The 26,933-nt window shown below is 45.8% G+C and overlaps 1 protein-coding gene across 4 annotated transcripts in view; it reads right to left on the bottom strand.

Moving 5' to 3' along the window:
* LOC147892369 (uncharacterized) overlaps nt 1-26,933 on the bottom strand; it is an 80,327-nt gene that overhangs the window by 30,526 nt on the left and 22,868 nt on the right. For 3 of the 4 annotated variants that reach the window (XR_015542303.1, XM_087386700.1, XM_087386697.1), the window contains exons 3-4: nt 7,730-7,822; nt 2,156-2,305 (exon numbers count right to left, since the gene is read on the bottom strand). Coding sequence is in view for 3 of the 4 variants with exons in the window: in XM_087386700.1 (XP_087242826.1) it covers nt 2,156-2,305; nt 7,730-7,822 (243 nt within the window). In the remaining variant the exon portion in view is untranslated. The remainder of the gene's footprint in view (nt 1-2,155; nt 2,306-7,729; nt 7,823-26,933) is intronic. The other variant, XM_087386698.1, reaches the window with a different exon arrangement.

Below are 26,933 nucleotides of genomic sequence, written 5' to 3'. Positions count from 1 at the left end.
TTCGCGCTTAAAGAAATTTTTACATACAGGTGACTCACTAATCGAAGATGTGGTTTTGTTTCAGGAGATAGAGGATATTGCAAGGCGCAAACCAACAAGAATCCTGGACCGAGAAACAATGCAAATACAAAACCGAAAGATACCCACGGTGTTGGTTGCATGGCATGGTCAGCCTCTATCCAAAGCTACCTGGGAATCCGTATATCAGTTGGGGAGAGTGTTTCCAGACTTTATCATCGAGGACGCTGATGTCTGAAGAGGGAAGGAATGTTACGCTCTAGCCGAGGTAGCATGACCTCGGAAGAATCAGTCGACATTTCCCTTAAAGGATCTATCTCTGTAATATATGTGTTTGCGCTTCATGTAAATGATCGGGAGGGATTTAATGTCAAGGTCCTAGGTGAGGGCTGATAGCACCAGACTAGGTAGATCTAAGGCCAAGGGCCTAGTGCAAAGATTGTGCCTACGGGCAAGGAATTTAATGCATCCCAAGAGAGGGGTGAAATGTTGCATTAGGAAGTCCCTATATGGATGACATGTGGCATCTAGATCTATCTAGGGAATTGGGGTTTGCTGAGGCTAGTGAGAGAAGAGAAGAAGATGATTCATGTTGAATTTTTAACATAGATCTCTGTCTGCTGGTTAGCCTCAGTGAGATATGGCTGGGTGGAGATTTGTGGTGCTGCTCCCGTGATCTGCAGTAGAATCTAGTAAAGGAAGTGTTTAACATCCATATACAGATAGCATGTTTTTGGTTAACTTGCCTGAAATTCACCATTTAAAACTTCAATTTAACCGACATTACTCTATCATCAATCTTTCACCTACTGCATATTCCTTGATTTCCTTCCACCTCCTGCATTCCTACCAACTCTCATCGTTCACTCACATATACGCATGCATACGTGTACACAACACACATGCACACATGTATACATGCACACAAAAACACACACGTGTGTACTAGCCGTGATACGAGTTTGCGCAGGATCTGCCGAGGTCGGGTCATGCAAACTTGCAGCTACAGTTGATAGAAACATGTGTTCTCTGAACTACACTAGAGATTCCAAGAACAGAATATTTTAACTCATGTCTATAGGATTTCTTAGACATTTAAACAAGCTGCTTGAGCTATGAAGAACTGGCCACAAACAGCAACAATTGTTTTTCAGGTCAACTTAACCAATTGTTAGTAGTTGAAAAGCTTTAAGATGGGTGGCTTGGATGCCGCACATGCGTGTATCTTCTTTTTGTGAGGACTGTCTTTTTGGGAAGATGCACACTAGACATATAAGCAAAGAAAGTCTTTCATTTTACCTGCTAATCTCAAGTTCCAAAACAACAAAGGAAGAAATTGAAGATCAAGGCAAACAAATGCACCTTCATTAAGTATAGTGAACAAAGCTAAGGGCATATGCTGTATCATCTTAGAACCTGCAAGATAATCATTAGCAAGGATGTGATCTTCAGAGAGAGGGAAATATGCAGCCAGATTTGAGGTAGCTGAGAAAAGGAAAAAATGAAGAAGATGCCACCTCTACCACTCAAAGATGTCCACGCTCAAGGCCAGACAGAGAAGCTACAGAGGCACACAAATGGAAAAACAACAGCAGCAACGACAATTTCAACGGCCCAAAGATGCTAAGGAGATTCTCGAAAATTATCAAAAGAATTGTCCTCAAAGAGTCATACAAATTGGATCCATGGTAAGTGCATATCATATGAAGTAGTCTATGGCTGCTAGATACTCCTGAGGTTAATATGCATGTTTGTTTCTTGTCCTTACAGGAAGTTGTGAAACTTGTTGTCTGCTGTATAAATTGAGGTCCCTTCTGTTTCATAGTTTGAAAATTTAATAACAATATGTGTACCATTAAGTGCATGAACCATATCAGTGATATGGAAAACCTGAAAGAATACATAACATAGACATACAGCTGGGTGTGCTGGCACATGTACAGAGGTATGCAGTCAAGCATAAACGTGAATAGACTTCCAGTAAACAAGCCGATAGGATTATTCTTATTGTCCATAATCAGTAAGTCTTTGCTTTTAGTTTGCATCCCCATAAAATATAACTTTCTAGACTCAAATGCAAGAGTGCAAATAGAAATCCAAAAATTCATGAACATCCAGATGAGGGAAGTTCCTAAACCTTAGATCTGTGAAGACCTAGGTTTTCGTCAAAATTTCCAATTGCCTTTGCTGCCTTTCCATAGTTGCTTTCTTCACTTGAATCAGCATCTCCAATTGTTGATTTCTCGATACTTGAAACAGCGAACCTCAAAGCATCGAACACTGCATGCTATACAAGGTCCAACCATTTGAGAATGCATTTCCTTTATACCGAATTAGAAAAATCAGAACCAAGAAAAGGACAAAAACTAACACAGTATTTTATCATATTCTTTAAGAGGTTGGCAGGGATTAAAACTCATTAGCAAACAACCCATTCTCACACAAGCATGACAGCTTCCAGTGTGCAGAACTTTAAAATAGAAAACTGTTACAAAGCTTGCTCACAGGGGGGAGCCTAATTATATTACAATTGGGGGCTCCATATTTGCTTTTCTATTGTGGGACCTGCTTTTTGTGCTTTTCCCCTTAAAACGAGGGCCATTTTGCACTCTCCAAGATCCTACCACAATATCCAACACACTTTAACCCATTAAAGATTAGCTAATGCATGCATTCTAGTTCTTGGACTAATCATGTCCCTTGTGCGTCCCACAATGCTTACGAGTAAACAAAGGAAAGTGAACTTAATCTAGTGAACCAGAGTCAAATTTCTTTGACCTGAGTCAATAATTTATTGGGAGAAGTATGGTTTCGTGACATCCCCTCGACTTCTAATCAGTTGTACTCAACGAAAAAGGTTCTTGTGGATACTCCAAGGAAAACTCCTCATCCACCTACTGGCATCTGGGCCAAGTAGTTCTACCTACTGGTAACCTTGAGCTCTTTCTTCTCTGAGTTGTACACAATCTATCCTTTCTTGTCAAATCCATGCCCCTTCTCTTGGCAAACCCATGCCTTTCTTTCTTGGCAAATACATGCCCATGTTTTTCTTGCCCTTCTTTGCCTTGTGGAATTGATTGCTTCTTCTTTGGCTTACACAAGCCCTACCTCTTGCAATTTTATTGTAGGTGGAAACCCATGAGTGCTCCCAAAAGATGTTGCCTTAACATCTTCCTTACGGAATGATTATGGCATAAAATTGGCTGCCTCTTCCAAGGATTCTGTGTTTCCACTTGAATTTTTAAGCTGAAAGTTCTTCTTTCTGCTTGACCATATCGGCCGTATTAACTGATCAAAAAAAGCTCCAAATCCTTCTCCAATTATCCAGTCCCAAAAAAAGGGAGCCATAGAATAGCAGGACACTTCGCCAATGATCAATATATGAACCACTACCATATAACAAATTCTTAAGCATATCATGCTCCTTGAGCTCCTCATTTATGAATAGTGTCTTCCTAAAACAAACTCAAGAAAACAATCCACATTCCTCCTTGCATTGCCATACAAGGGTTAGGTCTTCAAATAACATAAAGCAAAGTTTTTAAAAATGAAGGAGCTACTTAGCCTTAGATGTTGATGACATCTTATCTCATAGTCTTTCCAAATCTTCTTTAGCAACTTTATAAAACGTTTTCTCACATTGTATCTTCAGAAATAGCTTGCTTTCGACTTTGAACCACAAAAGGCGTGACCAAAGTGCCAATAACATCTTTGAATCCCCTTTGTCCACCAATGTCAAGCTGACGTCAGACAATCTTAGAGATGGAAAACACCATAAAACCACTGATCGTATAAGGTCCAACTGTGTATTTCTCAATATCCATGATATCCATATTCCTTTGCATTGGCAAAAATACAAGTCCACAAGCTTGAGTAGAAGAAACCGGTTCCCTTAGGAACAATATAACAGATATATTATTACTGAAATCTTCCAAAGCTTGAGATATTATAACTCAAAACAATATAGCTGTGTGAAATTTGAGTTCACTCCCTCTTAAATGAATTCTTGGCCTCGAAATAAACTTTTCAAACTATGCTTGAACTATAAATATTCTCTGTTCTTGAAACAATCAAGAAAACAACACATTACTCTCCTTGTACTGAGATACAAGGGTTAGGATCACAAAGAGACTAGTCAACTTCTTGAAGCCTTTCGATCGAGTGACTGGTTCTTGAAAAATAATTCATTCGTCTGCATCCCCAAGCATTGAAGGATCTCCATATAATTGAGCCCAAATTCTTGACATGTGCTTCCATACTAATGGTTTCTTAAACTTGCCAATAACTTGGCCTCGAGACAATTTTCTTGGGTAGATGATCATTTTCATACTCTTCATCCTTAGATGAAGCCTTTATGTCTGGTTCTAAGGGTAATGGACCCCTTTTATCTTCAGGAGAAACCTCAAGTGCCAAACTCAATCATCACAAACTCAATTTCATATATATCATCGCATACTCGCTAACTCCTCATCAAAATTATCATCTGGGATTTCAGTTCTCTTCTTGGTGAGTCTTCTAGTGGTTGGACTTTCAAGCTCTATAGAATCAGCCATTTTTGGACCAAAGAAGCTCGGTCTAGTTGCTGGTCCAAGAATAATTCTGACTCAGATAAGTCTTGGACAGGATCGCTGGATCAAGCTGTCCTTAATCGAGGTGTGCTGCCTTCATAGAACTCTCAAAAGATTGAGCTAATTTTGCACCAATCTCTACTTGGCACCCAGGAAACTATAAGCTGTTTTCTAGTCTTCCAAAACAATCGCTATTGTAAGCCGAATTTGATCGCTGCTGCTATTAGCTCCACGTTGAAGAGCAGATAAACATTAATCGTTGACTATAGATGGCCGGTCTATCAAACTAATCCGAATTCGAGCAAGATAAGAGACAAATCTCGTCCTCAAACTGATGCTCCTTAGATGGAAAAGAAATCTCACCCTCAAATCGATGATCCTCTCTATCACGGGGGACGTGACTTTCTCATTTTTAGGAATTTACGGTGGCTGATCTAGCCTCAAACTGATTAAATCTTTCAAGGACACTTCAATGCAATTAATTCCATGGGCCAAGGCAAAGGATCTGAAGGTTAGAAAGGGGTAAAAATCCCTTTTGCTAAAAATAGCTCCAAGAGCCACGTTTGCTGGCTAGCAAGCTTCAGAAAAAGTTAAAATTTGCTTTCAGGGATGTTTTCGAGACCACAGAAGAACAAGGAGAGGTAAGTCACAAGCTGGGAAAGTGCTCCAACATCGCCTTGCCGATTTTTGACTACCAAGGCAGTCTGTGGGCTGTTGGTGGGCTGCCAGGGCTGCCAGAAGCTCAAAAACGAAATTCGTTTTTGGGAGCCTCCAAATCAATTCATTTTTGCTGCATTCCTACTGTTCATGCTTCCCAGAGGCCCAAATCTGATTTGCACTTTTCTAGGCAGTTTGGAGCTTCCACGCAACTCGATTTGCTTCCAGACTTGGCGATTCTCTTCCAGCAAGTTTTCTAGGGTTGCTTTTGCTGATTTTCACCTGCCAGGGTGCCAGAGATCTTGCCAGGCAATTTCATTTTTCCATGTTTGCTGATTGCCCAAGTTTCCCGAGCTTTCCGATCGGTTGATTGCTTACCGGGAGCCTTCCTACTGCCTCAAAACCTTCAAATCCTTTTGCTTTGTGCAGCTGGCCTTTCTGTTTGCTAAGAGCAGCCAGGTGTGGTGGTTTTGCTGGCCTCTGTCTTGCTAGGACTCCCTTGACGGGTATTCAGAGCTAGTAAGAAAAACTGAGTTGTTTTGCTGGCCTCTCTCTTGCTTGGAGTCTGGACTCCCTTGACGGGTATTCAGAGCTACCAAGACGAATTGGGCTGATTTCTCTCCTACCAGGCCACCTCCCCTAGTGGGTATCAAAGTTGCCAGGTTAGAACCCTCAACCAGATTCGGAAGAAGGGCTGCCATGGAATGTTGCAATGGACTAGGATGCATAGCAGGTCGGAAGTGCCTGTAATTGGATTATTCAGCTGGCTGCCTGTGGCCTGCACTGCAATGCGTCCGGTGCAAAACGGGGGCAATCTAGCTCTCAGATGTTGTGTTCTAAGTTCATTTGGTTTGCTGTGGGAAGTTCCAGGTGGCTGTAGATTAAGTATTTGCTGGTTGTTATCTGTTCACTGGGAGATCCCGAAGGCCGGTTACACTCTCCAGAAATTCGCAAGGGAATCTGGACTTGTGCTGGATGAAATCTGCCAAGAGTTTGTTAGTCGAAAGTACCTTTTCTTTCGCTGATTGGACTGTTTGGACTTGGAAAGATTCGGTCACGGATCTTGTACTGTCAGCAAATCCTCAACTGGATCGTTTCCAGCACCCAAGGATAATACTCCCAACTGATCGCCAGTTGATTTGCTAATCTCGAGCTGCCTTGTCTGCGCTTGGAATCAGCCTATCAAACTCGGGTCGCCGCCAACATAGAAGATGATAAAGCCATGCTCTGATGCCACTGAAACCTTTCTCAAACCAAAACACAGCTTCGATATTCAATGCATAGCAGATCTGAGCACTTAGCACTTCAAGAACGAATTTAAATACTGGTTGGGAACTTAGTTCAACAAGGAAAGCTGGAACTTGAATCGGAAACGAGAGAGAGAGAGAGAGAGAGAGAGAGAGAGAGAGAGAGAGAGAGAGGGGCCACACCAGGGCTGGCCTCCCCCCCAAAAGGTCTTTATTGCAATAGAAAACTGTTATAAAACTTGCTCACAAGGGAGCCTAACATAGTCTCATCCATACAAAGAGCAAGGTTGCTCTCTAATTTATAAGCTTGGCTTTCCGCAAAAAGTTGGGGCCTGCTTTTAGCCAAGATAGGCCAGCTTTTCCTAGAATGCAATCCAAATTGGCGATTTCCTTGCTTTTAGCCTTGTGGGCTCTCTTTTAGGCTGCTTGCCCCCTTATCGTGTGCTTTCTCCCCAAAATTAGGGGCTTCATATTTGCTTTTTGTCTTGTGGGACCTGCTTTTTGTGCTTTTGCCCTTAAAATGAGGCCCCTTTTGCACTCTCCAAGGTCCTACCACAATATCCAACACACTTTAACCCATTAAAGGTTAGCTAATGCATGCATTCTAGTTCTTGGACTAATCCTATCCCTTATGGGTCCCACAATGCTTACTAACCAATGTCAAACAAAGGAAAGTGAACTTGCTTTAGTTAACTAAAGTTGACCTAAGTCAATTATTTCTTGGGAGAAGAATGGTTTCGTGACACCATATAATCCAAAAGGGTAATTGCAAAGATATGCATATACCCTACAAAGAGAAGAGCGTCTCTAAATTGCTACCTAGCTCCAAGCCCAAATACAGTCCCAAGACAAAACTAAGGTAAACAATTAATAATTGCAGCACCATATTATCCTAATTGCATTAGGTAAATGATCATTTAATAGAACACACAACACATGATTATAAAACAAAAGAGATATCAATATGCAATAAAATCGTACTTGCAAACACATAGGCTTTAACTACATAATTTCCCCATTTCATGAATCGTGAAAGCATAGAAAACTCAAAAGGATTCACCAATGCATACACAACATTCAGATTTAACTGAATGTGCCTTGTGAGGAACGTCAAAGTGTGTAGAACTATACATAGAGACATGAAATGAAAACACTAAGTTATACAGGTTAACTCCCAAATGGCACAAAATTAGCTCTTTTTTTAAACTGGCTCAAGTAACATGAAGAGTGAGTTCAAACCTGATCCACCAAGTACTGAAGATATCTTTTTTCTCCAAAAGCCCACTTCGCAAATGGTGGCAATGACTGGGCACGAACAACAGATAGATCCCCCTACATAAAGGGAAACGAGGACCATCTTAAATCTTGAAGTTGGGCACATGTGCAAACCTTGCCGACAATTGTATTCAGTATTGACCCAATTTATGCCACCACTGTTGGTTGGATACACATATACTCTCTTTCAAAAGTGCTTTCAAAGAAAAGGACAACCAAGTATTTGTTCCCTGTCTTGTACCATTTGAAATTGTGATGATACAGTATGGTCAGAACCAAGGAATTTCTTAGAGTCTTATACAAACCACGACATAGTCTTTTACAAAGAGATGCACCAGAGTCCGGAGCATCCATTACCAATGGTCAACAGTTACACATGGGAGACTGCCTTTAGAGATGAGATGAGGGACATAGGCGGAGTACGAGGTTCAGGAAGGGTAGCAGTACTCTATAGGTCGTCCCTCTTGGGGGACGATCTCTCGCACACACCTCGCCCCACTTCCTGCACTCTTCACAAAAGGATGTGTTAAGGACATTGTGATGAAGCTTCATAATGGCCGAGTGAAAGACCATGAGGGATTGTGCACTGAATTCATTGCATATGGGATTAATATCCTAGCCCCGATCCTAGCAAAGCTCTTCAATGAAGCTATTTGCCTTAGCTTCCCATGCACATGGACCCTTAATACCATCTCACCAATCCACAAGGCAGGGGATCCAATGATCTTGGAGAACTCAGACCATCGTGATTGGAAATGTCATGTCCAAGATCTACGCATTAGTGCTTGACTCCAAGGTCAGTCGATTCACAAAGATGCAGGGACTTAGAGCAAAGGGGCAGGTTGGATTTCGACGTGATCACGAGACCATGGACCACATACTCACACTCAAGTCTGTCATCAAGAAGGCCAAGGCACAGAAGTAGAGGGTCTATTGTTCTTTTGTGGATTTCCGCATGGCCTTTGATATGGTACCAAGAGCCCACCTCATCAGACGGTTGCAGGAGTTGGGTTATGGCCGAGAAATCATTTGGGTTGTCATTTTACGAAAGTGTTTCAGGTAGAGTCCGAACATGAGCTAGGTAGGCAAATGAGATCATGAGCGCTATTGGGGTCAGACAAGGGTGTCCTCTCTCACTGAGGGCTAGATGCTCTCTAGCTGGCGCTTTGATTATCATTTTACTATACGCAGATGATGTGCAGAGGGCCTGTAGAGACATTTAGATGCATTACGGTCTTTTGCAAGTCACCTTTGATGGGTTATCAGTTGAAATTGTTTCATCCTACACATACCTAGGGGTCCTCTTTTCTAGCCCTATCTTTACAATGGGACTGGCGATGCATGCTTGACTAAGCAAAGAATATGCCTTGCTGGCCAGGTTAGAGAGGCAATGCTCCCACTCACACTTCCACGACCCGCAGACCTAGGCTCCCTATTTGACTTCTTGGTCAGCCGAGATGTATGGCAGCCCTTGTTGGGGACCGGATCTCTCAGATGCAAACTGGGCTTGAGTGGAGCATGTACAGGTTCTTATGATATCACGAATAATTCGCAGTAAGCCGCCAATTCCCCACCAGATTATCTTGGTCGAGTTTGGATCATCTCCACTACAGCTTGATGTAGCATTCCACGTCATCACATACCTATGGCTTTTCAGAGGTTATGGAGCTTGCACTTCAGTGCGTTGTAAAATATCATGGTTAGCATTATCCTCATCTATGGCCATAGCAACTGCAAGTGACCACAGATGGTGGTATGCACATGCAGATGAGATTAGGGCCTTACATGGATAGACTTCCCCCCTTCCGATATAGTATTGATGCATCGTTTCTCCCACTTGGGTATCACAAGGTTAACCAGGTCATACGTGAGGACCTCTTGCACCTACGCACATTCCGAACCTCGTTTGACTCGAGTGAACTCCGACTGAAGCTTAGCTTCTACAGAGATCACTACCTTCGCATTTCCGATGAGAGTTTTGTTGATCCTCTAGGATATACTCGGATTCATCTTCCCCATTCACAGAGGATCGCCATTGGGCCATTTTGGCATTGACTCCGCATCGAGAGTGGCCGAGCTGAGGGAGTATCCAAGGAGAGGCGCATATGCACCTTGTGTAATTTATAGGGGATCGAGTCGGATGAGCATTTCATTTTTAGATGCCCAGTGGAACCAGATCCGAGGGCGCTACTTTTGTCTCAAGATAGCTCTGAGATGTTTGGCCGCTTACATCCATGAGATAGTCAGGCACAAAGAGTGCTTGGTTAGCTCCTAGAGACAGGAGCGGGGCACACTAACAAACTCCTCTCAGAGCATGATCATTGAGTTCTTCCAGCTGCAAGCCTTAGACATGGACGTGATCCAGAGCCAACGGCACGACACACCCGACAGAGGATGGATGCACAGATTGCACTTGGGGACATTTCCTCTATGTTCAAGGTTGGAGCGCGACTGACAAAGGTCACCATAGCCCTTGTCAGACACAGAGCCACAGCCAGAAGACAACACACGACCACGCCCACACAGTTGGCAGCACTCGTATCTCTGATTTCATGTTACCACTACCTCGCCATCCCTGAGGTGGGAAGAGGGAGGGGCTGCAGCTATGATACTATACCGGATCTTGTCTTGTACTCTAATAGTAGTAAGTGGAGATGACCATCTGGACATTGATATTCATATGATGTTATCACTAATGTTATTATGATTATGTGGCATTTTAGTTTGTATGGGTGTTGATGCTCATTTTAGTAGCTCCACCGTTTCAGCTTGTTTGTACCAAGTCTCTCTCTCTCTCTCTCTCTCTCTCTCTCCCCCCCCCTAAGACCCATCGGGCTTCCTGCCCTCTGCTCTTGCCCTCCGCTCCTGCTCCCCGCCTACACCTCAGCCTGCAGCTCCTGCTGCTGCTCCGCCGCCCCTCCACCTGCGCTGCTCCTCCTCCCTCCTGCGCTGCTCCTTCTCCCTCCCGCGCTCCTCCCTCCTCCCGCACTGCGCTGCAGCTAATGCAGCCCCGCCTGCTGATGCAGCTCCGCCCGCCGCTACAGCTCCCTCCTCAGCGCGCAGCTCCCTTCTCCGCCCCTCCGCTCCTGCTGCTGCTTCCCCCCGCCTGCAGCTCCGCTTGCTGCTCCCCCCCCCCCTGCTTGCAGCTCCGCCCGCCTCCTTCTCTCCCCCGCCTCTACTCCACCCCAGCCCTCCGCCTGCAGCTCCCTCCCTCCCCGTCTAGCCTCGCCAGCAGCTCCTCCCTCCCCACTTACCCTCAGCCCTCAGCTCACCCTGCCTACCCTACTACCCTCAGCTAACCTCACCACCCTTAGCCCTTCTCTTCTCTTCTCTTGTCTCGCCGCTCTCGAGGTGGGCTTGAGCCTAGTGTCAGCCCCCTCGGGGTTCCTCCCATCATGGGGGGGGGTTACATGGTCCCGCTCCTACAATAAGACTAGGACCTACACCAAACACGGGTTTATCTATCGAACGAAATGGGGAAAGGTGGAAAGGATACGGATAAAGCTGCCAAGAAAGACGACAACAAAGCCAAGAAACAAACACAACTGAAACTCGAAGATGTGAACACATGCTACAACCGCAGTGGATTCGGAGTAGATAGCAAGGCAAAGGCGGGACCCACCTCTGCCTCAGCTTCAGTCACACCTTCAGCTTCAGTTTCAGCTTCAGCCTCAGTCTCAACCTCGGTCTCAGCTACATCCTCATCTTCAGCCTCAGCTTCAGCTTCAGCGTCAGCTCTAGTTCCAGTTTCAGCTACACTTTCAGCTCCACTTACGCCTATAGTTACAGCTACTGGCTCTGACACACCCCTACCCATGACATCGATTGCTCCACCCTCCCCCAGGATAGAGGGATTGCCACTGTCACCATCTCTCCCTTCTTCTCCCGTTACAGTTCTCTCTCCGATAATGACACCTACTTTGGAGGGGTCATACACTGTCCCACACTACTCGACCTTTCTCTCCCCTTTGCCTCTCAGTTAGCCAACGCTCCCACACCCCGCTGGGATCGCCTCCTCCAGGCCACTATCATCTTCATATCGTACCCATCTCACCCAGTCATCACCCAGCCTCCAGTCTCATCCTCACACTTTCAGGCCACAATCTTTTCAGTTTCTGTTAGAGCACGGACGACATCAGAGACTTGGGAGTACTTGTTGATGGAGGTCCAGAGCATCCGAGAGCACGAGAGGGAGATGTCACGCTTCGCACAGAAGAAAACACGCTTCACCCAGGAGCAGGCACATCTCGTACAGGAGCAGTCTCAGGCTATCCGAGTCCAGGCTGATCTTATTCAGGGGCTCAGACAGGAGATCTCACAGCTCCGACAGGAGGTCATTGCCATACGCACAGTCCCAAGGAGCACCCCAGTTGTGGAGGCGCAGATTGCGAGCATGCAATCTGCAATCAAGGAGACGTCCAGATGGGTTGACGTAGCCAAACGGGAACCTGCAAGGGTAACCGTTTCCGCTACCCTCCTGGAGCAACAGCAGTAGAGCCAACGAGGCTCTCAACATCAGAGTACGTGGGATTCCCCGCACTGAGGCTACACCGATGGCAGATGCGCAAGCCTTTGTGACCACTACCCTAGGGGCGACTGAGCATAGGATTGAGAGAGCATGGCGGGTTGGGAGGGACCCCAATCGAGAGCAGTCCCTTATCATACAGTTCCATGAAGCCCAAGCACAACTTTTGGCTTTATGTCGTAGGTCAGTCTTACAAGACCAGCCAGCAATCTCCATGGATGAGGACCTCACTCCACTTCAGGTTGAGGAGAGGCGTTTTCTGTTGCAGCAGCAAGATCAAGCCCGCAAGGAGGGGAAGTGGGCAGTAGTACGAGATGGACGACTCCTTACAGGCCCCCGTCGAGCACCCACCTCTCCTACCGCATAGGGAGGTGGGGTCTATGAGACCCACACATCCAAGACCCTATCCTGTACCATCTGGAACTGTAATGGTACCTTATGGTCTGAACCAGGGAACTTCTTGGAATCCTATATAGGTCACGACATAGTCTTTTACACAGAGACACATCAGAGTCCACTACCAGTAGTCAGCGGGTATACATGGGAGTCTACCTACAGAGATGAGACGAGGGATACAGGAGGGGTTCGAGGGTCAAGAGGAGTCGCAGTCCTTTACAGATCCACACTTTTGGGGGCCATCTCAATGGAGCAGAGAGATCCACACTCCAGGTTTCTCTAGATTCGGATTCGACACATGGATAGCCGGGATTTGTTTATCTTAGAAAAGAGAGTGTGAGAGCAAGAGAGCTGAACGTAGTGCTTGCAATAGAAGAAGTGAGTAATACAAGAAGTGGGATAGGTTTTGTCTAAGTGACAAAACCTTATCCTTCACTAATCGTAGTTAGTAACCTAACTGTGGTTAGGGTAAAAAACCTCTAAAGTGCCCCTAACCTACTTATAACATTACATTGGTCACTGCTAAATTATAATAATAATTCTAACACCCCCCTACAGTGCCAATGTCATGTACAAGAAAATGACCAATCACCAAAAGGAGATAAGTTCAGGGCACTGCGAAATGCCTCAAACTTTTCACGTGGAAGTGCTTTGGTGAAGATGTCTGCAACATTGTCATGTGTTGACACATAGATCATACTGATCTCTCCTGCATGCAACTTCTCTCTAACATAGTGATAGTGAATCTCAATGTGCTTCGCGCGAGCATGAAACTTCTTTGCCACTGCTATAGCACTCTGACTATCAGTGAGAATCGAAGAAGGACCCTCCAATGAAAGATGAAGATCAGCAAACAAACGACGCAACCAAACACATTCAAGTGTCGCTATGAAAGCTGCCATGTACTCAGCTTCCTGCCTAGTATCATAGTCTCCAGACCAATCTGAGTCACCATAAGCATGCATCTGCAAGTCACCCCCCCGGGGAAACATCAAGACAAAAGACTTTGTACCTTGCAAGTAACGAAAGATGTGTTTTACAGCCTGCCAATGCATAATCTTTGGGCTGTGCATATATCTATCTGCTCACCTGAGAAACTGAAAACTGAATATCAGGTCATGTATTGCAGAGATAAATGAGGCATCCAACAGCCTGACTATAGAGTGTGCCATCAATTGATTCACACGCATCATGCATTGTAAGCTTCAGCCCCAACTACATGGGAGTGGACATAGGCTTGCAATTATGCATGTTGAATCTGTCCAAGAGCTTTTGAACATACTTGGACTGAGACATAACAATGCCACGTTTCTCTTGAATAAACTCGATCCCCAAAAAGAAATGTAACAAGCCCAAGTCTGACATATCAAATGTAGCTTTCAATTGGGCTTGAAATCTGCAATTACTTCCTCATTTAATCCGGTGAGCAGCATGTCATCTACATAAAGAATGATGATCAAAATATCCCCCCCATCCTTCTTCATGTAGAGGGTGCTCTCAGTTGGACTATTGTGCAGCCCCTTGCTGGTCAGAAAGGCATCAATTTTGGCATACCATGCACGTGGGGCTTGTTTCAGCCCATACAAAGCTTTATTCAGCTTGCATACCTGAAGTGCATTTCCTGAAATTTCAAAGCCCGGAGGTTGTTTGACATAAACCTCTTCCAACAAGTCTCCATTAAGGAAAGCTGTTTTAATGTCCAGCTGATGAACAATCCATTCAAAATTTGCAGCCATGGCTATAACTGCCCTGATGGTGGTCATCCTGGATATAGGAGCAAAAGTCTCCTCATAATCTATGCCTTTTTTCCGAGCATATCCTTTTGCAACCAGCCTTGCCTTGTACCGATCGATGGACCCATCTGGCTTTCTTTTGACTTTGAAAACCCACCGTGTACCTATGGCATTCTTACCTGGTGGCAAATCCACAACATCCCAAGTCTGATTTTTATGAATGGATGCAACTCATCGTGCATGGCATTCATCTAATGCACATTATCTTTTGCTTCTTCAAATGTCTCAGGCTCCTCCTCATCAAGAAGAGTACCTGCATAAGCTGATTCAACTGAATGAGCTCCCCCCATGTGCCTTACTGCACTACGAGTTCTGCCAGGCAATGGATCTTCAAGCCTACTCTCCCTGAGAGTCTGAAGCAACCAATGCGGGACTGTTCTAGCTGCGTTTATCTCTTTAATTTCTTGCCTGACAACTTCATCCACACCCTGAGGTTGTACCAATTCAACTGGGGGCTGAAGTTGTACTTGTGGAGCTGGCGGAGGTTGCTGTAAATTCTCAGTTTCAGCGGGGGAACCAAATGCTATAGGTAGCATCCCCTCAAGCACATCATCTGAAGAGGCCGGAATCTGAAATTCAGCATTTGTATGTGCAGAATTTTCAGAGAATATGACATCTCTACTAACAAAAATCTTGCGTATAGCAGGATTGTAGAGACGATAGCCTTTGCTTTGTGAACTATATCCCACGAAAATGCATTTTAGTACCTTATCTGACAACTTGTGTCTGAACTCCACAGGCATGTGGGCATATGCTACACAACCAAAAACTCTGAAATAGTCCACTGAAGGCTTTCTCCCATGCCATGCCTCATAGGGAGTGATTGTCTTCAAAGCCTTTGTAGGAGCCCGATTTAAACTATAGTTGGCACACGAGGCCTTCCAGCCAATACCTGTGAGGCAACTTCTTACTTGTGAGCATGCATCTATCCGTTTCCATGGCGGTGCGATTCTTCCGCTTAGCTTTGCCATTCTGTTGAGGTGTAAGCCTCACTGTAAGCTGATGCATAATGCCTTTTTCTTTCAAAAATGTCTCAAATTCATGAGACATATATTCCCCCCTAGATCTGTGCGAAGTGTCTGCACCTTGAGTCCTATCTCATTCTCAACCATAGCCACAAAGTGTTTGAAATGCATAAACACTTCTGATTTTGCCTTGAGACCATAGACCCAAGTGTAGTTGGTAAAGTCATCTATGAATGTAACAAAATAGAGATAACCCCCAAAAGCAGGTGTCCTCATGGGACCGCAGACATCACTGTGAATAAGCTGCAATTTTCTTGTAGCTTTCACTGCACCATCCTTCTTTAAGGGAAGCCTATGCATTTTGCCAAGAATGCAACCTTCACATGCATGAGGAGGAGGCGACTCCAAAGGAGGCAATGCATCAACCATATCATGCCTCTGAAGTGTCATTAAGCTGTCATAGCTCATGTGCCCATACCTGGCATGCCATAACTCCGCATTCTGCATCGCAGCAGTGGGAGTGCTAACTGATAATGCAAGATGGGATCTTTTTTCATTTAGATCAAGCTGAAAAAGACCCCGATACAAAATGCCAGACAACCTCAAAGCATATTCATTTTCTTTGTCTCTGACTGCACACTTGTCATCATAAAAAACAACCTGAAATCCTCCTCTATTGAGTGAGGACACTGAAAGCAAATTCTTCTGTATACCTAGCACATAGAGTACATCTGAAATTCTGAAATCTGTGCCATCGGTGGATGTGAGAATAATGTCTCCCACTCCACACACTGAATAAGAAGAATTATTTGCACAAGTTACCTTCTTCTTGGTGGGCGAAGAATGCAGAGTTACAAACAGATTTTTCTTGGAAGTGATGTGCTTTGAAGCACCACTATCAAGATACCAAGTATGTAGTGTCTCATCAACACTGAAAGAGCATTCATCCTTTGAAGAATCGTAACTACAAGTCAAAAAAGCATACGGGTCATCATGATTAGTGGCTGTAGTATCTGAACTACCCACTAAAAAATCTGAAGTGCAAGACAAAAAGGCTTAGTGCTCTTTAACCAAGTTGGTTGCAACATCTCCTCCATCATGGCAATGTGGACCTGATGCATCTGATACAGCCATACCGGAATCCCTTTTCTTTTCTTTGGCTATGCGCTTCTTGCACTCTCCAATATAATGACCTGGCTTCTTGCAATAATGATAGATGCCCTTCTTTTTCTACTTGTTTGTATCACCCTGTGCCTTATAAGAAGGCTGTCCAGAATCAGCTTTATGCTGATGTGTGGGCTGATTGGCATGTGGCTTATGCTGCCCTTTACCCTTGGGATTGAACTTGGAGAGCATAGCATGCTCGCCAGCCCGGGCTGCCATATTTCTGCGTGTTTGTTCCTCCTGCAACAGAAGTCCTACCAACTCGTGAAAGGAGAGAGGATTGATGCCCCCCCTCAATCACAAATTCAGCGAGGTGTGGAAACCAAGATAGGACTCAGGAAGAGAGTTCAGAGTGGTAGTGATCATCTCTGAATCCGGAATGACTTCATCAATGTTCAGCAATTGTTCCCTGAGATCCTGAAGCTTTGTGAGGTGAGAATTCATGGAATCTCCCTCCTCCATATGTGTATGGGAAAGTTCTCGCTTCAGATTGGAAACCCTGGCATCGTTCCTTGCTGCAAACATACTCTCAAGTATTACCCAAGCTGCCATAGATGTCTTGCATGAATATGAGGTATAATGAACCTCTCGACAGAAAGAGAAATTACTGAAAGAGCTTGTGCATCTCTAGAGTCCCATCTTTTCTGCTCTGTTGTGGGAGCTCCTGGAGCGGCTGCTCCAATCACCTGTGCTGTATTTGTACCTCTACCCCTGCCTCTAGCTGTAGGAGTGACAGGTATAGGCGTTGTATCTGGTCTTTCTTCATCTCCATTGACATAATCCCAAAGATTTCTGCCAACCAAGATATTGCGAACCATGAAACTCCACAAGGAGTAGTTGGTGCCATCCAACTTATCCTCCTGTGTGAGAACCCCGAACACCTCATTTGACTTGTTCTGAGCCATTTTCACTAGATAATCTCAGAAAAAATACAGCAGACAGACCAGGTGAAATCCTTTCCTAGAATATAAAATGCACAAGTCTGCAAAGAATAATATGCCCACAGTTACAAATACTCTCACAGCCTGTCAAAGGCTCAAAATGCACCACACTGCTCTGCTCAATGCCCCAAAAATCTGCAAATAGTGGCAAAAGTCTGCAATTTGACTCGTACTAAGTCCAAAACTGTTTGCAAACTTCCAAAATGCCCTTTTATCTGCAAAATTGCAACCCAAATGCAAAATCCCCAATTTCTTGTGAGAAATTGCATACAAAAGAGGGCAAATGGTCTGAAAGCCCCAAATGTTGCACAAATTGCACTCTGCCTGCAAAAGCCCCAATTTCTTGGACAACCTGCAACCCAACTGCAATGTCTGCCCAAAAATTTGAAATGCCCCAAATTTTATAGCCAAACAATGGCTCAAATGCACAAATGCGTGACAAAAGCGATTTTCAAAATGTCCTGCAAAGGAAAACTGCTCAAGGTACTAATGCCTCCAAGCTGTACGGACTGACAGTACGGAACTATCAGTACGGCTAAATACAGTTGTACGATCGGTACAGCCTGTACGGATGGACTCCGTATACCTGTACGGATCAGTATTGCGTTGAAGTACAAATGAGCTGCCAGCTGTTGTACGGCGGCTTGTACGAAAATGCAGGTATTGTCAGAGCGTACGGATGTACGAAGTACGCTGTACGGATGCTGCTGCAAAGTTGTACGGCGGAACTGTCAGTCCATATAGCGTACAGACTTCGAGTTGTACAGACGAATGCGGCACCATGTACTTGTACGGAATGGCAAATGTACGGGAACAGTCCGTACGACTGTACGGACATCAGCCCAAGAGCAACGTACGGATGAAGAACTGTACAGAAGTCCATATGTTGTACGGCGACTATACGGCGCAAGATAGTACGACTGTATGGATGGGATCTGCAAGCAGGGAGCTTGCAGCAGGGAGAGCTTGTGGGCAAGGAGCAGGGAGCAAGGCAAGAAACTAGGAGTAGGGTCTTGCTGCTCTGATACCAAATGTTAGAAAAGAGAGTGTGAGAGCAAGAGAGCTGAACGTAGTGCTTGCAATAGAAGAAGTGAGTAATACAAGAAGTGGGATAGGTTTTGTCTAAGTGACAAAACCTTATCCTTCACTAACCGTAGTTAGTGAACTAACTGTGGTTAGGGGAAAAAACCTCTAAATGAGGGAAAAGTGCCCCTAACCTACTTATTACATTACATTGGTCACTGCTAAATTATAATAATAATTCTAACAGTTTATTGCAGTTTCCTACTTCCCCCCCGAGACCTCCCACTTTGCCAGAGATACTCGAGGGGAGGATGAGACATCCCCATTCGTTGCCCTTTACCAGTCCATTGTTAACTTCTCTAGCCGTGGGGAAGTCCTCCTAGTTGGAGGCTTGAACGCGAGGACAGGGGCTCGTCAGCCACCACTTCTCGACTTCAGGGATGATTTCTCTATACTGCCAGACATTGACCTTGAGGAGGCAGGTATGCTACGAGTTTCAGATGACAGACGAGGACCACTCACATTTTATGGGCAGGCACTATTACACCTCGGCAGGATGCATGATCTTATTATCTATAATGGTCTTGACAGATGGCCCGCATCAGGTGGCTTCACTTGCTTTCCACATGGGAGAGGCTGCAGTGTTGTGGACTACACCATGGGATCCCCTGCCTTCACATCTCGCATCACTGACTTTACCGTAGAATCTCTCCCTCCAAAGGCTGATCACACCTATCTTTTCTTTAGCATTTCTACCCCCCGCCGCACAGCACTTTCTACCCCGTTGAGTTCTTACTCCACCTACCATGATATACGCTTTGATCGCGATCACTCACCTACTTACTCTAGCCGTCTGTACATACTTCTCACATACATTGACTTTCTACTCCTATTAAAGGATCGCGCTGCCCTAGTCACTCGCTCACTACACAAGGCTGCTCTTCACACCTTCCCCCCTACCACCCGCCCACCACAACCTGGGACCGTACCCTGTAATAGCTAGTACGATGATGAGTTTAAGGCTTTACGCCATCAGCTTAGATTAGCTTAGATTCGAAACAAAAAACAGCCTTCCGAGCGAACCAGACGCTACGCGAGTACCATCGTCTAGTATGCAGAAAGAAACTGGACTTCGTGCGTCGGAACGAGGAGGAGCTACTGAACATTCTGTTCAGTAACAACTCTAAGGACTTCTGGCCGAGATTTCTAGAGGGATGATCCCCCCAACCACTCACTGACACTCAGGTGTGGACTGATTATGCATGCACGCTCTATGATATCCCAAATCAACCAGCCCCTAACCTAGCACATATGCCACGCCCCTTGTCCTGCACCCTCTTCACGGGGGGGGTAAAGGATGCCGTAATGAAACTTCATAATGGCCGAACGAAGGATCATGAGGGACTATGCACTGAGTTCATTGCATATGGGATTAACCTCCTAGCCCCGATCTTAGCCAAGCTATTTAATGAAGTTGTTTGCTTGGGGTTCCCACGCACTTGGACCATCAACACTATCTCACCCATCCACAAGGCAGGGGATCCCATGAACCCGGAGAACTACAGGACCATTATGATTGGACATGTCATGTCCAAGATTTATGCATCAGTACTTGATTCTGAGGTCAGCAAATTTGCGGAGTGTCAAGGACTCAAAGCAACGGGATAGGCCGGTTTCAGGCGAGATCATGGGACCATGGACCATATTCTCGCACTCACATGTATCATCGAGGAGGCAAGGGCATGCAAGCAAAGGGTTTACTGTTGCTTTGTGGATTTCTGCAAGGCATTTGACACCGTTCTGAGAGCCCGCCTCATACGACGCCTACAGGATTTGGGTCACGACCAGGAGATTATTTGGGCTGTCATGGCACTTTATGTGCGAGCCCGTTTCCTCTCCTACCTAGACCAGTGATGTTTGGCTGCTTTCATTCATCAGGTGCTCAGACACCACGGAGACAGGAGCAGACTTCCTTCTCGACTGATACTTCTCAGAGCTCTATCACGGAGTTCTTTTAGCCAGATCACATAGACCCCCACGAGGCGAGGCCTCAACATGACCGTGACCCGGAGCCTATGACCTGACAGCTCAAACAGAGGGTTGACTCACAGATCATACTTGGGGACATCCCCTCCTTGTTTAGGGTCGGACACTGTGGCCCTGGTCAGACTACGACCAGGAGACGTACTAGGACTGCACCCTTGGGGGGGCGACAGCGCTCTTTGCTGACCTCATGCCTCCACTTCCACAACCCCATCCATCCTGATGTCCTACTGCTCTTGATGATGATGATGATGGTTATGATGATGTTAACGATGATGCTAAGATTTATATATATATGTAGTCGAGGTATGATTATGTTGTACTTAGGATTTAGTACGGTCATTTCGCATTTTATGCATTCTGCATTGGTATGGATGCTCGTTTAGTAGCTCCACTACCACAGCTCATTGTATCAAGCCTTTCACAGTCTCATAGACCCATCGGTCTTCTGAAGACTTTAATAAACTTCTCTCTCTCTCTCTCTCTCTCTCTCTCTCTCTCTCTCTCTCTCTCTCTCTCTCTCTCTCTCTCTCTCTCTCTCTCTCTCTCTCTCTCTCTCTCGGGACTCTTCAGACCACTCACACGACTAATACATTTCCCCAACCAGGTTTGCATAGGGCTCGATCTGATCGAGATGCAGAGGCACAAAGATTTCCTTGTATGACATACTAGAGATCAGCCATAGCTGATACCTCAAGACACCGGTCCAAACCGAGCGCAGACATGAGTCACTGATTTCTATGCATCAGAGCCAGCACCAGACGAGACCGAGAGGGAGGAGCTCGAGGGGTCGAGAGCACTATGGATTAGCAATGAGCCCCACCGCCAGGGTGTGGATGGACGAGAGACACGGAGACCACACGTGACGTACGGTGGCCAGAGCACGCACCATTGAGGTCCGACCTATCTCAACTCTCCTCAGAGGGGACCACTGGCGACAAGGTATCACTCTCGACATAGCCCATCGGATTCAGAGATCCAAGAGACCATGCCTCCCACCACCACGGGAGACAGCCCGACAGACGCGGATACGTGAGCTCTTCACATCACACCAGAGTGCCATCAGAGAGCCAGGTTATATAGAGCCAGCACATGTGCTCTGGCCCTAAGAAGTACTTGACTGATTGCTCTTTTTCCCACTACTTTGTACTAGCCTTTTGCATTTGCATTTTAGCACTTAGCACTCAGCAAAGGCCTTAGTGAAGCCCTTTGCTTCAGCCCATAGTGGCTTGTATGAGTTACATATTTTTTGTACTTTGTCTCATACACCCGTGAGGTCTCCTAAAGACGTTAATACATCTTTCTTCTTTCTTTCTCTCTCGCCTTGCTCTACCACTCACCACACCACCCAGCTACACTACCTATCACAACATCCAATTTGACCAAAGCCTCTCACCCATTTGCTCTGCACGGCTCTACATTCTACTCACCTATATTGACCACATAGCCCTCCTAGAGGACCCGGCCGCGTTGATAAGTCGATCATTGCACGAAGTGGCCCTTCATGCCTTCTCGTACACCACACATTCTAAAGGCTCTTCGCCGACAACTTCAATTCGAATCCCAACATGGCCTACCAAATGAATTAGACACGTTACGCGAATATCACCGCCTAGTTCACCAAAAGAAACGAAAGTTTGTTAGCCAAAACGAGGATGAATTACTGAACATTCTTTTTCAAAAATAATTCCAAAGACTTTTAGCGACCGTTTCTTGAACAGTGGTCCCCCTCACCACTCACAGACACTCAAGTTTGGCACAACTACGCCCGCACACTTTATGACATCCCCGACCAGCCCACACCTGATCTCTTACACACACCACGACCTACCTCTTGCACTCTTTTCACTAAGGGGGGCATCAAAGATGCAGTCATGAAGGTTCATAATGGCCGATCGAAGGATCATGAGGGATTATGCACCGAGTTTGTTGCATACGGGTTGATATCCTAGCCCCTATCCTTGCAAAGCTATTTAATGAAGCAGTTTGTCTCGGCTTCCCACACACTTAGACCCTCAACACTGTCACACCATACGGCAAGGGATCCCATGGATCCAAGCAACTACAGGACCATTATGATCGGGCATGTCATGTCCAAGACATATGCTTCCGTGCTAGATATGGAGGTCAGTCGCTATGTAGAGATGTAGGGACTCAAAGCAGATAGGTAGGCTTCTGACGTGACCACGGGACCATGGATCATAATCTAACACTTAGAGGTCTCATAGAGGAGGCCAGGACATGGAGACAAAGGGTATATTGCTGCTTTGTGGATTCTGCAAAGCCTTCGATACAGTGCCTCAAGCACGCATCAAGCAGTTACAGGAGTTGGGGTATGGGTTGGAGATAGTTTGGGCTGTTATGACACTTTATGAGAGGGTCTCTAGCAGGGTTCAAACAAGGGACAGATGGACAGATGAGATCCTGAGCACCATTGGGATCAAACAAGGTTGTCCACTCTCACCGACCTCGTTTGGCCTCTACATAGACGAGCTTGAGTCTTTTATGAGGACACTAGGAGGTGTTGGTTGCTCTCTTGCGGGTTACTTGCTCTAAATCCTTTTGTACGCTAATGATGTGGTGCTCTTATCCTCGTACGCTGAGGGGCTTCAAAGACATCTAGATGCATTACTAGTTTTTTGCGAGTCTCATGACTTGAAGTTCAACCTGGGTAAAACCAAGGTTATGATCTTCAACACCTACACACAGAGAGCAGTTTACTTTGATGGGGCACCAGTTGAGATCATTTCATCATACACATACTTGGGAGTTTTGTTTTGAGGACCTATCTTCACGATGAGACCGGCGATGCAGGCACACCTGAGTAGAGATTACGCCTCCTTGGCCCGACTGGAGAGACAGTGCTTCCACTCGCACTTACAAGAGTCGCAAACCAAGGTTCTCCTTTTTGACTCCTTGGTTCGACCTGCGGGCATGTATGGTAGCACTTGTTGGGACTGGTGACTATGGGATCCAGAATGATTCGAAGCAAGCCCTCAATCCCCCACCAGATCATACAAGTAGAGTTCGGCAAGACTACGCTCTAAGTTGATGCCATCTTCCAGATGGTCACTTACATCCATAGGACCTGGGCCTTACCTAGAGGGAGATTATCGAGATTGACACCAGAGCTGTCTATACGACTAGCTGAGAGTGGGGTTAGCATGGCTTGGTATGCATGCATATCCAAATGGTTTCACAGCCAAGGCATCTAGATAGACCGTCTCCCTCCCTTTCAATATAGCTTAGATGCCCCTACTCATTTGATCCCACGAGATGAGGCCAACGTTTTATACAGTTGGACCTACTCTAGCTTTATACATCACGAACTTTGGGAGGAGGGGAGGGATCAGGAGTTTCCCACCAAGATCCGGTTCTACCGTGATCACTTCCTAAGAGTATCGGTGGATGGAGTGATTATCAGACCCCAGTACCTGGAGGACAAAAATGTGTCTCACACGCCCTGAGGATCGCCATCGAGCAGATGCGGGTCTCATCCCATCAGCTGAGGATTTAGGCAGGGAGAGCCACAGGTACACCCAGAGAGCAATGGACCTGTAGACTATGCACATTAGAGGAGGAGACTTCCTGTGTACTTGCCCTGTATATTATGAGATTCGAGGACAATATCATTGCCTATTTCAAGAGGGGCACGAGTTTTGGCCTCTCCCCCGCCTGATTCACTTCCAAGACTACATTTGCATTGGTCTCTATTTGATGGAGATGAGCAAGAGACATTGATACATGAGACCGAACTAGATCGAGTCCAATGACATGTCATAGATTTTTACACATTTGAGTCTGGTCCTCGACATAGCGGAGTAGAGAAGGAGGGGATAGATGATATGAGGGCTGAGTGGGTCTCTCGGATGACACAACGAGGAGAGATGCAGCCAAAGATGCAGAAGCTACACACAATGCAAGGATGGACTAGGGCACGCATGATGGAGGTCCCATCACAGCCATATTCGGTGGGGATTGCCCAATCAGAGGTGTCACTATCAACATGGCCCGCCAGATACAGAGACCATGGAAACCATGCCATATTCGGTGGGGATCCCCCAATCAAAGGTGTCACTATCAACATGGCCCGCTAGATACAAAGATAATAAAAACCATGCCCCCTGCCACAAAGAGAGACGACCTGGCAGACACACATACGAGACATTTCGCAGATCATAAGAGAAAGAAAGAAAGTCTATTAATGTCCCCACGGGAGACCAACAGGTCTATGGGACAGCAAAAAACCATCTGGTACATCTGCTTTAGGGAGGACACATAGCAGCTCCCTGGGAGTGCAAAAGCAACCCCAATTATTTAGAATACCTACATCATAGTCTGAAAAAATAATCAGCCATACATCAGTTTAAGACTAAGAGTCTTTTGGTTTTGATTTAAACTCTTTGATTATTGCTATGCCTTCACGATAAACTGCCCATTTTCCATCCTTCCTAGCAGCCCTGACTTAAGCTAATTCGGTTGCCTTGTTCTTCAATTGAGCTCGTGTAAGTTCTTCAACTATCCATATCTTGGTCCCTTTCAACTTGTAAGATTGTCGAAAAAGCTTGATCCGTAGATCTCGCGACTTAAGTGTAAGAATAGCATGTCCTTTGGAGTGACGGATATTAGTCACCCCATCATCATCAACCTCGGGTTATATATTTGACTCTGAGATTGACTACTAGTTTTGACTCTTGTATTTTGAGTTCCATTTTTATAGGGGCTGGATGCCCCCCAAATTGGCCGACCTGGTAGAGGGATTAGGGCTGACCCAAACAGCCTCCCCCCACCAACCTGCTGGTCTGTAAATCCTCCCTTGGTGGGGACACACTTCTTGAGGTAGGGGTGGCCCTACCTAGCCATGTGGCAGGCAGCCATTGGCCCAGGCCCCACAGCCCCTATCCCAATCTGATCTAGGCCTATTTGCCGGCCCCGAACCCAACCCAAGCAGGCGCAATCTTCTCCTACAAATACGCCTCTATTCCAGCCAAGTTCCAGGCTCTGGATCCTCTCCACACCTTCTGTGCAGCCTGTTGTACTGCTCCGTACTGATGCTGACATCATCTGCCACGTGGATGCCCTGCTCCATCCTCCACAGTCATGCCATACTGTTGCTGACATCATCCACCTTTTGCTGGTCCACATCATCTCAGCCAAGTACATGCTCTTTGTGCTGTCCACATGGCAGCCCATGTGCCACCCATGTGGCAGCCCCATGTGCATTCCTTCTGCTGTGTATTTTGTTGTGAGAATGCTGTCCACATGGCAGCCAAGGTACTGCCCATGTGGCAGCCACGTCATCCTATGGTTCACCCCCCCTTTGCTCTCCTCATATGAGGGCTTACAGATGATGAGGTGACCAACCCTACTCCAACACCAAGAGGCTGTCGCAACCACCTTAGAGCCCGTTCTAGGCTATTGTGCAGCATCCAGGACCTGTTTCAAGCCCTTGACGACCTGTTCCAGACCACGAGGCACCCTCTAGAACCCACTCTAGGCAACATACCTCTAGAACCCACTCTAGGCAACATACCTGCTGCTCTGGACTGCAAACACTTGCAAGATCAGCAAGAACCTGTGAATACACCCAAACATATCAAGAAAATCAAGAAGCTCTGCTGCCGTCCAAACCTGCAAGGAACCATCAGAGTGCATCAAGAAATCACCAAACATGTGAGAAGCTTAAGGTACTTTAAGATGCATAATATGTTCTGAAAAAAAAGGGGGCATTCAACTGTTAAGGTTCAGATTTATTTTGCAAAATGCCTACATGTTGATGTGTAGAGGATACGTGGGGAAAACAAGCTCCGGAAAGTGTTGTGACAGCATACATGGCAGGGACACCACCTAAGACAAGCTCTGATATCATCACCCACCTTAACAAAATCTGTTTGGTCTTGATTGAAAAATTAGAAAACCTGGAAGCTACAAATGTGACACTACTAGCTGAAAATCCACAAGTAGACAAAGTGTTGTCTGAAGTAAAGAGGCAGGGAGGAAAGATGCAAGAAGAATGGAGGAAAGATAAGGCCAAAAGAGAAGAATGGGAAAAGGAGAAAACAGCATGGAAAGCAGAAAGGATTCACCTCAACGATAAAATGCAAGCCATGTCTACTGAAAACAGCAACTCAAGGACACCAAGGGGACACCAAAAGGAGGACGTAAGATCATTGACGAGCTCAAGAAAGAAATGGTAGATCTACAAGCAACCATGCAAGGTAAACAAGCTGAATTCACGCAACAAATCACAAAAGGGAAAGCAGATATTCTTGCATGGAAAGAAGTGGTTAGAAAGGGCACAATAGCACACAAAAAGGA

This window comes from Dipteris shenzhenensis, chromosome 16 (assembly GCF_047967505.1).
Source record: "Dipteris shenzhenensis isolate YYH24624 ecotype China chromosome 16, Dip_SZ_1.0, whole genome shotgun sequence".
NCBI lineage: Eukaryota > Viridiplantae > Streptophyta > Polypodiopsida > Gleicheniales > Dipteridaceae > Dipteris > Dipteris shenzhenensis.
This window is presented reverse-complemented; position numbering and strand designations above follow the sequence as displayed.